This window comes from Pomacea canaliculata, linkage group LG7, assembly GCF_003073045.1.
Source record: "Pomacea canaliculata isolate SZHN2017 linkage group LG7, ASM307304v1, whole genome shotgun sequence".
NCBI lineage: Eukaryota > Metazoa > Mollusca > Gastropoda > Architaenioglossa > Ampullariidae > Pomacea > Pomacea canaliculata.
This window is the reverse complement of record NC_037596.1, coordinates 10,389,634-10,402,164: the sequence shown is the minus strand read 5'-3', so window position 1 is coordinate 10,402,164 and position 12,531 is coordinate 10,389,634. Positions and strand designations below refer to the sequence as shown.

The window sequence follows — 12,531 nt, the reverse complement described above, 5'->3', positions numbered from 1 at the left end:
AAATAATATAAAACCATAAATTAACATATGTCACAAGAAATGAATTTATGGAAGGCCACCCTTGAGTTCAATACAGTATACTGGACCACTATATTGGATTTGGATATTTGGTTTGCAGAAAACCAAACATGATATGAAAGATCTGATAGCAATTTAAATAAAAGAAATATTCCAGATTCATGAAATTTAAAGGTAACTATAAGCATCGGGATGGGAGTGGGATAGAAATGCTGGACTGAACAAATATATCCACTGGCAAGGTTCTCGAATGCTGAACTTTGCGGTCGCATCAAAAAAGTTTTTGCAGTTTTTAGGCTGCTGTTTATTTTTAGAAACTCGAATGTGGTCGTGTTGGTAGTGTTGGCTTCGTTCCAGTCTTACCTCTTCCAGTTTCTTTATTTTCTCTGTGTTCCTTAGTAGATTATGCATTGGAGTGTTTCGATAAAAAGACTAGTGACAATTGCGGTATGGTTTGTCGAGAGATCTTACAGTGCCCCAAAGTGCAGTCCTGATTCTCTAATGACACAGCAGTCACTCGCCTTCGTTACACATGTTTAGCCAGGATTACGAGATTTGCTCACTTTCGAAGCACACTTTTGGCAACCCTTAAATAGACCAGACACGACACTAAAGCGCATTTGCCATTTTGCTTTAAATTTTGGAAACTTGAACTCACAGTAAGGACATGAAACCCTTGATTTCCTGGTGAACTGATTTCAGCCAGAAGCAGAAGAAACCGTGAGAACATTTTAATAAAGCAAGCATGTTGATGGTTAAACAAAACTGTGTCCTGGTGAAGACCCATTTTACAAGTGTTATTCTTTAGACTAGATTGAAAACATCTGGTTGACCAAAAGTTATTTTTTTGAGAAATTGTTACAGTAATTTTTTTAAGTAAAGTACATTCCAACATATTTTAGAATGATAAAGATTACCATTATATTAAAACAACATTACTATCGTCAATACTTCACCCCATCACCCAATGATACTTATAGCATTCTATCTGTAATCTGTGTGTTTAATTTTATTTCTTTCACACATCCAAGTCAACATTTTAGAGCTGCCCCATAAAGCAAAGGCTAAAATCGCATGTGAAAAATATTAGGAACTGGATGCTTGAATTCCGATCTTGGACATGTTTTTCTTTGTCCGCATGTGGCACCTTGTTACAGGTACGGTTTTCAAGTGGTATTTATGAAATGTTTTCAAAACTTTAAGTTCAGTCACCACGTGAATATCAGTAATAGCACAGGCAATGGTAATATCTTCCTTTAAGTGGAAAATGTGTCTAAGATCTGTAAGTAGTAACATTAAGACAGACAAGAAACCTCTGATTGCCAATGAAGTCTGCACAAACAGAATTTAAATTTAACCTTAGAAACATACTTTGGGTGATGCTTATATTCTTAAGAGCAGGTACGGTATCAGACAAGCATTAATTTAGTTCACAGGTTTTACAATTGATAATCTCAGATCCCGACTTTCTCACGATTCTATTCTCTTAATGGGGTAGAGGATGTCGCTCAGGTTAAAACACCGTAGGTAGGGTAAACTCTCTTCTTTCCGGCACCTGCAAATGCTCAGCTGTATGAAAGTGGAAGCAGGATGGTCCTGACATCTTGCTGTTTCACTCACATTCTCACGTGCACCAGAAGTCTCGGAACTAGTTTGTGCAAAAAGCGGATTGTCGCTCCCACCCCGACATATCGCCGGAGACGTATATGAGGTTCTCTAAAGTTAAAGTAGTTTTCGCGATGTCGTCAATGTTATCATCCCGCGATCATTTGTATGTAGATCAATCATGTGATCAGAAAAGTAGACTTTGTTTAATTAGTTGAATGTTATTTGGTTTCGAAAATGGTATATGGTACTATTACAAGGAGACTTTTTCAATGTTTTGTGATATTTTTATTAATGAATGTGTTTGCATAATGCAAGGTAGACTGGTTTTATAAGATCTTTAGGCATAAAGTTTTATAAAAGCTGCGAATTTTGAATGTTTGTAATTATTTTCTATATAAGCTTCACATTTGTAAATACTCATTCGTACGGATTAAATATGTATATATACATATCGCGTGTGATGACATGCGCGAAACGTCACCTACAAACACAATGATACCCATAAGTATACATCCAAAGATGAACAGACATTCACTTTGAAATACACAACGTTACAGATAAATACAGAAGAGACTTGTCAGAGAAAATGACATAGAACCAGGAAGTATAAACTGAGGTGATATCGAGAAGTAAACCTTGTCTCCTAGGGGACCATGAAGTTGCCTCTTGTCACCAGGAACGATTGCATCCGTGTTTCAAACATCCCTACCCTGCTACTTTATGTGAACTAAATCCCCGCTACACGGCAATATAAACATTCACAGCTGCATGTCATATGTCATTCATCAAATTGAGGGCTAATTTGTAATACGGAAATGTCTGGTTAGTCTGGTAAAGTTGAACACTCAGCAAAATGCGCATGTACTTATCTATTGCATAATTATCACTAAGACTTCAAACATAGTCTTTTAAAGAAAGAATTTGATTGGAGGTGATGGAGGACTAGTAATCTGTGAAACATAGAAAACTTTCTAAACATACAGCAGGATATCGTGATGGCGCACATGAAATATTTGTACTCCTAAGGCTACACTAAGGTGGTATACTTGACTAAGGTGGTACAAACGTAGAATGCAGTAGGTTCAGTTTTGAGGCTGCCATTCGTGAGAGTATATATGTGTGGGACATGCCTACCTACGTAAGCCCACCAGTATGGATTGCAAGTATAGTCCTGTGTGTGCTTTGTCTATCAACCGCCACAGGTGAGAGGTCATATGTTGGGTTGTATTGACAACTAGAGACAAGAATGAATTGATTCTCAATGCTGATTTTAGCTGAATAAAAAGTAAATGTTTCGTAAAACTGCATTAAATTTAAGAAAGGTATTGGGCTGATGCTCATGAGACGTTGCCAGTCATACTATTCTGGAACGTCATGAAACACGAAGACATCGTCTAAAGTTAAGCCTTATTAAAAGGCTTGCATCTCTTGAACGGAATAGTTTATTTGCTAAGATTTTTAGTTTTAGTATATTGTAATGTACTATATCCAGATATTTGAAAACAAAGAAGTGACTTAGGATTGACTATAAAATGATTAATGGTCTCATTTGGACTTCATTTGGACTGCCCGCATTAAGTAAAGAGACGTCTCAGTCATGTATAAACGTGCTCATGATTAAGTGTAAATTTGTGTGTGTGAGGGCGAGTGATAGAAGGAGAGCCTTTCAAGTATGTTTGTGGGTAAACGTCTGAAGCAGTCATGCTGTAGCAGGATGTCTAAATGTACCCTGTGGTGTAAACAATGCTGTTTTTTCTATATCTATAGGGATCACAAACTAATAAAACTAGCGGCAAAAAATTAAATTTATCGTGAAATTTGACAGATGTAAAACTCTGCAGCAATGACAGCGTCGTGGAGCTAACGGCTGGTCAAAACACTTCTGTCGTCTGCGAGAGTGAGGGAGTAATGGAATGGAGACTACACGTGGTTTACAATGGTTCTAATACATCTCATCATCTAGCAAATTGTACAAAAGAAGGTTGTACTACAAAAGCTTTAAAAGAAACTTTTTCAGCAAATATAACAGATGCCCACACTAAAAGACTCACCATCAACTCGGAGAACAACACGGAGATACATAAGAATGTCCTTGTTGTCAGTAGTGCCCTGGAGTGTGTTTATGTGAATTACACACACAGTGAGCGAATAGCTCGATGTGGACTGAACTACGTGTGTGAGTTGTGCTTCTATTTATTTAACTTTCTTTGCATCTTATTTTAAAGTAATATCTGAGTCTTGTTATTTGTGTGGGTAGTCTATCCTCATCCTCATTTGAGCTTATACACGCAAATAATCTGTAGTTATCAACTAATATGTAATCTCTGTGTCAGAGCTTGTAAATGTCCCTTGTATGAGCGCTTCTAGTTGCTTTAAATCACGTTTTAACATTGGAAAAACTAGTTCGTATTCGGTTTGTATGCTCTTTCTTAGATGATAGGAGTCTGTAATAAGTTACAAACGTAAAAAAGATAAAGTTTTATACAAATCATACCAATTATATAATAATTTCAGAAAGGACAACTCCATTTAGAATTGTTAATAATAATTTTGAATGGAAGATATTATAGAGAAACGCATGTAAGGAATGGACAAGTGAAGGGCAATATTGTATACAGAAACAATTACGCTTAAAATAATGGATTTTTAACGCAAAGTAATAACCTTTTTTTAAAGGGCTTTGAGGTTATAACTAAGGATCATAAAATGCAGGCTGTAATCATAAAGGCTAGGAAAGTACGGTCGTTATAGGGAATTTTTCCTTTCTATGTTGTTCGGATATGTCCCAAAGCAACATCTTTGCAACATATGTGATGGAGACAGAAAGAGCTATAGCTGGACATATAGAGAGATAAATTGGTAGAAAGAAAGAAATCAAAACCAAAAAAAATTCTGCTGCCTTTGTGACAAAAATGCTGTGTTTACAATTGCAAAAACAAGTGTTCTACTTGACATATTTTAATTTATTAGTGCCATGTTCTGTTTAGATCCATCAGAAAATGTGTCATGTGAAGGAGTTGCTACCTCAGGGACTGTATATGTGTCCTGTGGGATCGGAAGTGTTTACTCCTCACGGGGAATCTACAGGTGTCAATTGTATTCACGAAAACACCTGGTAAGAACCAACATCTTTTAGACAAGAGTGACTGATCCTAATATTATGTAGTTATTCTAATACTTTCTCGTTTATAATCGAATATACATTAATGTATCTGATCTGAAGTGCAGAAATTTGATTTTGTGACTTAAGTCACCTGGAAATAAGGCTATTGTGACACACTGTAATACAATTTCACTTAAAAAAATAATGCAACCTGATGTATTTATAGCTCTTGTAATATCAAAGGTCCTAATATGAGCCTAAATGTAGAGAGCACCACTATCTACAGGTTCGTTAACGGAAACAAATTTCCTTTGTCTACTTTTTGTTGAAACACATAAAATACTCCTAGAATTATGAGGCGCATTTGTGAAATATTTTCCCTTTATAATTGAGGACGATTTTTTTCTGCAAATGCACATTAAATGCAAATGATTAGAAGCAGAAACCCTTTCCATTTTCACGTTCATAATCTTAATGACCATTAACAATACGTATACGTTAACTTTGTAATATTAGATGCTGTAAATTTAACTCTGCAGCTTTATTTGATGTTTAATTTTCTAAAAATAACTTGTAACTTGTAACTCTGCAGCTTTATTTGATGTTTAATTTTCTAAAAATAACTTTTCTTATCGGTCAAACTGATTTATTTGACGCTTCATTTTATAAAACAAAATCTGGCGAACATAATCAATCTACATCTTTATTTTATCTATTAAAGAATAAAAGTCTGGAAACAGTGGACATGGTGACCTCACCGACCAACGAGAGCATTTCAAAGAGCGAGGTGAAGGTGTCAGGTTTCTGTCAGTTTAACACAACACTTTTACCTGAGGAAGAATGCTATGGTGTTTTTGTCTCTGTCTCCCCAGGAGGATGGAACTACTCCGTAAAGCTGAAAGGTAGGAAAAACAAATAATTGTTATAAAAGGTTAATAACTCTCAACTTCAGTGCTGGAAACATTTCTATTCTCACGTTTGATTACTGTATTACAGACGTCGCCTACACAACGTGTTTCTTAATAAATGGTGGAAGCGAAAATACAACAGTAATGGAGGGCGACCATGTGCACTTCACGTGCATATCCTATGACCAGTCCCCAACTCAGATGTACATCTATAACCACGACAACGACTCTATAGTCTGGACACAGTCGACTCTTTCCAACTACACCTTCATCGCTCGCTGTGAAGACACGGCGGTGTATAGTTGCGGAAACAAGGCATCAGTCAGCCTCAACCTTTATGTCAACAGTAAGATCAACGAGTCATTACAAAAACGCTTCAAGGTTCTGAAACAAGTGCGTGAATATCTCTCTCTATATATAAATATGTGTGTGTGTGTGCGCGTGATCTCATGCTGTGTCTGTTACAGGCACTCCGAGAAATCTTTTGCTCAAGAATCTTGACGCAGTGAATAATAAAGGCAATCGAGTTGTGATAACCTTTGAGGTCATCGCCTTCCCTGCCCCACATCAGTGTAACGTGTGGTTTATTGAAGCTGCGTATGAGAAGATTGAAGGTTTGATGGCTAATATCACCTGTGAAACCTTCACACGGCGCCGTTACCTGTACAGGTGTAGTCTGGTGGTCTTGAACTTTCCATCCCAGTTAGGGAATGGCAAGTACAAGATTCAAGTCATCAATGAGGTTGGCAATGAAAACTTCACTGTTGGTGAGTGCAATGAGTTGCGGAAGGTCTCGCATTGTCTCGTGTGTGAATGGTGTCTTGGTCTGGCGTCTTGTGTGATTCATTTGAAGCAGAAAATGACGTTATATACAAGAAAAAATGGCCGAGTGAGCGGTAAAACAACGGCCTTCCTCCGTCATCTTCTTTATAACTCTCTCAGTGACATTTCTCTGAACTTATTACCTCTCCTATTCAATTCACTTAGAAATCTCTTCATCCTCATCGTCATCTGGGGGGGGGGGGGGTCTCGTCGAGAGTTGTATTGTATGTGTGTGTGATACGCCTTGAGTATGCAAAGTGTACGTTCGTCTTGTTACAGTGAGCCGTTACAACGTCTTCACTAAGTCAGTTCTTTAAGTATGCTTAAGAGAGAAAAAGTCACAAGAAAAGTGTCACCTAAACTGGAAGCAGTGTAATTTGTACACATGTAAACTGCATATGAAATACACCAATTTTCAGTGATTTTGTGATGGTTTTTTTCTCATGTTTCTCTATCACAAAAAACTTTGCCCAGCTAGCTTTATAAAGCTACAAAAAGTTACTGCACTTTTAAACGTTCCTAATTTACCAGTCCTGCTCTGAAATATGCTTTTCCCAAACTAATTAACATCTGAAAAAGTAGATCAAACACAAATTTCTCTTGTGTCTTTCCCAAACAGCTCACGCTGCAAATGACCAAAGGCGCAATTATGCCGCTGTTTCTGGTGGAGTTATTGCTGCCGTTGTTGTTGTCATCGTAGCAGCTGTTTTGATCGCCATCATTAGACGAAGACGATATGCAAAAGGTTTGTTAGAGAATTTTGACAGCATGTATTTACACACACAACCAAAAAAAATGTCAGCAGAAGTTTTCTGTATAGAATAATTGCTAAAGATTGTTTGAAAAGGGAGAGAGAAATATCGATAGATTAAGGGCCAACAGAGATTCACGGATTACTGTGCTCTGCTAAATGACAGAACTCAAACTTCCTCGTTCACTTGAGATATGTGCACCATCATTCATAAATTATCAAGATATGTTCTCACGTATTAAGTCTTTTGCTGTTCGTTACTTTATTATATCATGGCATTCACCTATTGATTTTAATGTTTGTTCGTGGGTCGTTTGTTCTTTCTATCTTTTTGTTCTTTCTATCTTTTATTCTTTCTTTCTTTATTTATTTCTGTTTTCTTTGTTTCTTTCAACTGGCCTGTGAAAAGAATTTCTCTTCATACATCTCCATAAAGTTCATATTTTGCCGTATCGGTAGTTTCTGTAAGAACTTAGTTTCTACTGACCCTCAAATGTCAGAATTGTCGAACACTGCGGTCGACTTCAATCTCCATAAGCCACCCCAGTCCACTTGTGCATTTCCGCCACAATATAGTTTAATCCACCTGGGCTAGGCTCCCATATACCGTGCCCTAGACTAGGTGAACTACATTCACTGAACCTGCGGTATCGAGGCTATAGACCCCTTTCCCTTTATAGATAAAACTATTTTCCTTCAGAACTCGTGTTTATTCCTGAAAATATCAAGATTTCAGAAAGCAGTTATTCACTCATTTATTTCAGAGATTGTAACATTTATTTATAACATTTCTACTTTAATGAACCTGCTAATTTTTTTCTTGTCAGCATATATATATATTTATTATTTTCTTTTATATTCAGAGATGTTACTTCTTGTCTTTTGTTAATCCGTTTTCATCCTTCGATTAGACTTTCTTTTTGTATTGTGTTTTTGGATATTGCAAAATATGTATGGCTAAGGGATTTAACATTTGTCAAAACTTTGCCGTGTATTTTTTTATTTATAAATGCTGTTTCTTATCTTGCGATCCTAGCTGGCTCTGCGCTTGTCATTGTCCTTTTTTTCATGTGCAGACGACACGAGCTCTGACTTCAGCTCCAGCGACACAGGTATAGACTTAATATTGTGTAAAATATACATTTACTAGACAGCGAAACTGTGACTTTATGTGATTTCTTCTTTACAAAATAACCTTAGTTTAAGTAAGTTCCTGTTTGCTTCCTGCTGACATGGTCTAAACTTACTAGAGGTGCACACCATGGTCAAAGTTGTTTTCGTTTGAACTAGAGTCGCAGTTTAAAAATGTTGTGAGTTTGGTCTATCGTCAATGTGTTTGTGTTTGGTCGTTTTGTAATATTGTAACAAAACAGGCCAGGCAGACTTCAACCTGTAAAAACTTTGCACAGTTCTTGAACTTAGATTGAATAGAAATATTTCTCAGTCCCGCTCACTGTTCAATTTTGCTCAGTTTATTTTAAAACTTTAGGGTAAAATTTGTTTTACCAATTACAAATATTAAAATTTTAGTTAAGTGTAAAATAAGTGTAAAACTGAAGTAAAATAAATTGAAAGCATTTATAAAACGAAGAGAAAGATTCTGCTCTTTCATCATGACTGCGCGTCGACGTGGGTGTCTGAGATCTGAGAAAAGATGGATTCTGACTCTGAAGTTGAAAGTTTCTAGTCAGAAAATGAATCCTTTGTCAGTTCTCAACACTTGGAGGTAACCAAGAGGGACAAGACAAACATAATTCACCATATTCATCAATCATGAGACGACCACTGGTCGTAAGTTAAACTTTGGTTTCCTTCTTCTAAGTGATAATCGCTGATAACTTCTCAAACAATGCACCTGGACTAAACTTTTACAATCATCACATTCTTAATTTCATTGAGGCATTTTAAAAAAGTAAATCTGGAGTGATACTTGTGAGTGATTTTAATCGAAATATCTTTCTTCAAAATAATTTGACATGCCTCATTTCTATGGTACCATTGTATATCCCAAAGGGCGATTAGTAGCATGAAGCTTATACTTTTTAATTATGACACGTTTACACAGGAAAGTTTCTACATGTGGTTTAGTATGTCGTAGTGCCATGGTGCTGTGCAAAAATGTAAGCAAGCAAGAATACAAGGTATACTTTGATACTGTATCTCACCAGAATAAAGTAACAAAATTTAAAACTAATATTTAACAGCACCTCAGAAAAAAACGTGGGCTGTGTTTAACTTTTAAAAAAGAACTATTGTTTACCAGAAGCAAGAACTACTTTAGATACTTCATCTGCTTTTTCCTACTTCGCTTGGAATTGTGTTTATAAATTTAAATGAATTTAGAAAATGATAAAAGCTTTTGTTACACTGTAAATCTGGGTAGAAAATTATTACCGTTCGAGTTTTCCTGCCGGATCAGCTATACCTCATGTATTTTCTAAAACTTAAGAAAGTATGTTTATCTTGTATACAATTAAATAAATATTATAATTAAAATAATATATATATAGACAAAGTAAGGAAATTGTTTCCTCTCGTGTTGATGCTCTGATGATTTATGGATAATACCAAAGACTAATTGAACAAATTCAGGTCTAAATATTTTAATTTTTTCACTTCTTACTCCTTTTAAATCTTAAAAACTAGGTTTACTCGCTTTTATTTTGATATCATAAAGATTACATTTGTCATCATTTTGAATTTAAGAGAAAATATCCAGGTCAAAGCAACGGACACCAGAAGTATGGTTTGTGTCTTTAAAAAGCAATATCTCAGGTAAATGTAAAAGAAGTTAACAAATGTTTAGTAGAATTGAATGTTATAATTATGTTAAAACAAGTTTTTTTCAGATCACAATAATTACATCTATTTGATGTAAATGGTTAGCACATACCAGAATAAGTATTAATTATTATTATTAATTCACTACAAAATGTTTTTATATCTGTACTTTCTGCCACGTTTTCTTCAATATTATCTAACATTTTCATTTTCCATCAACGTTATAAACAAGTTTGAAATTGCAATTCTCTTACTAGTGTTTCGGTAGTTTTATGCATCTCAGTCTTAGTCAAATTTAGATAGGATACTAGATATTTGAGGTTGCTTGGATGAAATTACTAAATCAGTTGCAGTGCCTTTGAGTGTACGAGGTTTGGGGCACGGATGGTGGACTTCATCCCCACCCACTCCGACTCCTGGTAGCGCAGTGGATAAGGGCAGATGGACAAACCAGGATGGCCTGACCTATGTGTCACTCAACTTTAACAACAGAAAGCAAAATCGAGCCCCGAAGCACGAACCCACAGAGTACAGCACAGTGAAGGCGATTCATACCCAAATTCAGTCTTGACAAAGAAATTAAAAATATTGTACTTGAAAATGAGCTCAGCGTAATCCACACAATACGAGTATGAATGTAAGGGATTTCAAGACGCCTTTCTGAAAAGATTTGAAAATGAAAGACCACTTCTTGTGAAATATTATTTATGCTTTTTAAAGAGTACTTCAATTAATTAACATAGTTTAAAATCAGCGACTGTAATTTTTTTTTAATATTCTCTTACTATGAAATAATCTGCTGGGGGGAATGCAATGACTAGAACTTTAAACTATCAACAATTTTTTACTTTTGTATGATTGCTTATGCTCGAAGTTATTGTTAATTAGTTAAATATTTGAATATTTTACCATCATGCTTAAAAGTTTAAACATTAAAACTCTAGTATTGTTTTAATTTGAATAATTTGTCAGACCGTTTGTTAGTTTTTGCAATTTCATTCTAAGACGTTTTGTAATAAATGGGTTAGGTTCTTTTCAAAGAACTTGTATATAATAGCTTTTCCATAAAAAATAGCATACTATGCCTTTTGTTCACACGCAGAAAAAGTAACACATACATATATATACCCGGAGGTAAAGAAAAAAGAGTGCTTGAGATTCAAATGAAGCAAAGTGTTAAAAATGTGAATTAATTTGTGTAAATGCAAGACGGAAAAGAATAGAGAAAGTGTTTGATTGTAGTTACTTTAAAAGATCGTATTTTTCCTTTATTTGTGTAGTGTGCACTTTCGTAACTCATGAAAACTGCACTAGGACCGGTGAACTTCGCCCTGAATATTTATATATATTTATGTATGAGAATATAATAAACTGGTCTCAAAGAATAAGACCGCGATAAGAAAATTAGTTGCAGTCGATATGTTTTTGTTGCGGAAGCTGAGTGGCTGCATCAGCATGTTGTAAGGTCGAGACGCACCTGCCGGACAATATTCTGAAAATTTTTGTCAAGTTTTTTTCTTAACAGAAACAATAGACAAGGTTTAGACAATAATTACTATTCCCCTAACAATAAAGATGATGGGTCGTAAAATCTTATCTTGGCTTCAGAACATGAAATTTCTCTTTGGATGTGACAGTTTTACAAGGCGGGAATAGCTTGTCACGAGGTAGCCTCAGTTACTGACAACAACGCGAAAGACCAGCAAGTAATTTGTGTATTCTCGACATTGTCAATGATCATATGTTGATCGGCGGTGTTTGAAAGCCGCAGTTTTGAAGCAGATATAGATAAATAAAAAAAACGTTGAAAACAAAGAAGTAGATGTAAGAACGGCTATCAGTCTGACAGATTGCCAAACAGACTGGGAGACAAAGAGGAGCACAAGGGAACTGACTGGAAAAATAAATAGGAAAATGAAAAAAACCTCTCCTTTCAAAAAATAAAAAATAAAAAAAAGCCAAAGTAGAGACGATCTGTCAAATCGTATATTTATAAATTGGAAACACGCAATAAGCTATTATAGTCTAGAATATCTTTACGATTGCAAGAATCTTAAAACGTCAGAAAAAATGAAAAAAAACCCAAACCCAAACAAAAAAAAACTTATCAAATACCGCCATTACCAATACCAACTGAATCTCATTTTCGTGTTAGCAGGTTTATTTTTCCACTAAGGTATGCATATAAAGCACAGATAACTGTAAACAGCTAGAATGTGGGCCACAAACGGTAACTGGGACAGGCCTGACTTATGGAGAATCTGTTGAGGCCCTCTGGTCATATCTGCGTACAGTTTTCTCGATCAGCATCCAGATGACATCCCAGAGGATATTGACTGACAGATTTGCTGACTGAAGGGGTCCTCCACTATGCCTCAGATTTATCTAAGCGATTAAGTTAGTAAAATTGTCTTGCCAGCGTTACGGTGCACGTGCCTGTGAGACAATGTAAGTCACATCTCACTTAAATGATCTCATCATTCGTATTTAAAATTTCCAATCCTGCTTATTTAACTCGAATCTAAGCTGCACGGAAATAT

General features: G+C 35.6%; 1 protein-coding gene across 1 annotated transcript; it reads left to right on the top strand.

The window, feature by feature from the left end:
• The first annotated feature begins 6,110 nt into the window (after positions 1-6,110).
• LOC112568390 lies at positions 6,111-11,378 on the top strand. Its single transcript, XM_025245684.1, has 4 exons — positions 6,111-6,404; positions 7,079-7,204; positions 8,287-8,322; positions 10,339-11,378. Exons 1-4 carry the CDS (start codon positions 6,257-6,259, stop codon positions 10,560-10,562), a joined length of 534 nt encoding a protein of 177 aa, XP_025101469.1. The 5' UTR covers positions 6,111-6,256; the 3' UTR covers positions 10,563-11,378.
• The last annotated feature ends 1,153 nt before the right edge of the window (positions 11,379-12,531 follow it).

Excerpts from the sequence above, each read along its gene's own strand:
- LOC112568390 (XM_025245684.1), top strand. The coding sequence starts at position 6,257 with ATGGCTAATATCACCTGTGAAACCTTCACACGGCGCCGTTACCTGTAC. Across the intron at positions 6,405-7,078 it reads CAATGAAAACTTCACTGTTG|CTCACGCTGCAAATGACCAA; the intron begins GTGAGTGCAATG and ends TTTCCCAAACAG. Across the intron at positions 7,205-8,286 it reads ACGAAGACGATATGCAAAAG|ACGACACGAGCTCTGACTTC; the intron begins GTTTGTTAGAGA and ends TTTCATGTGCAG.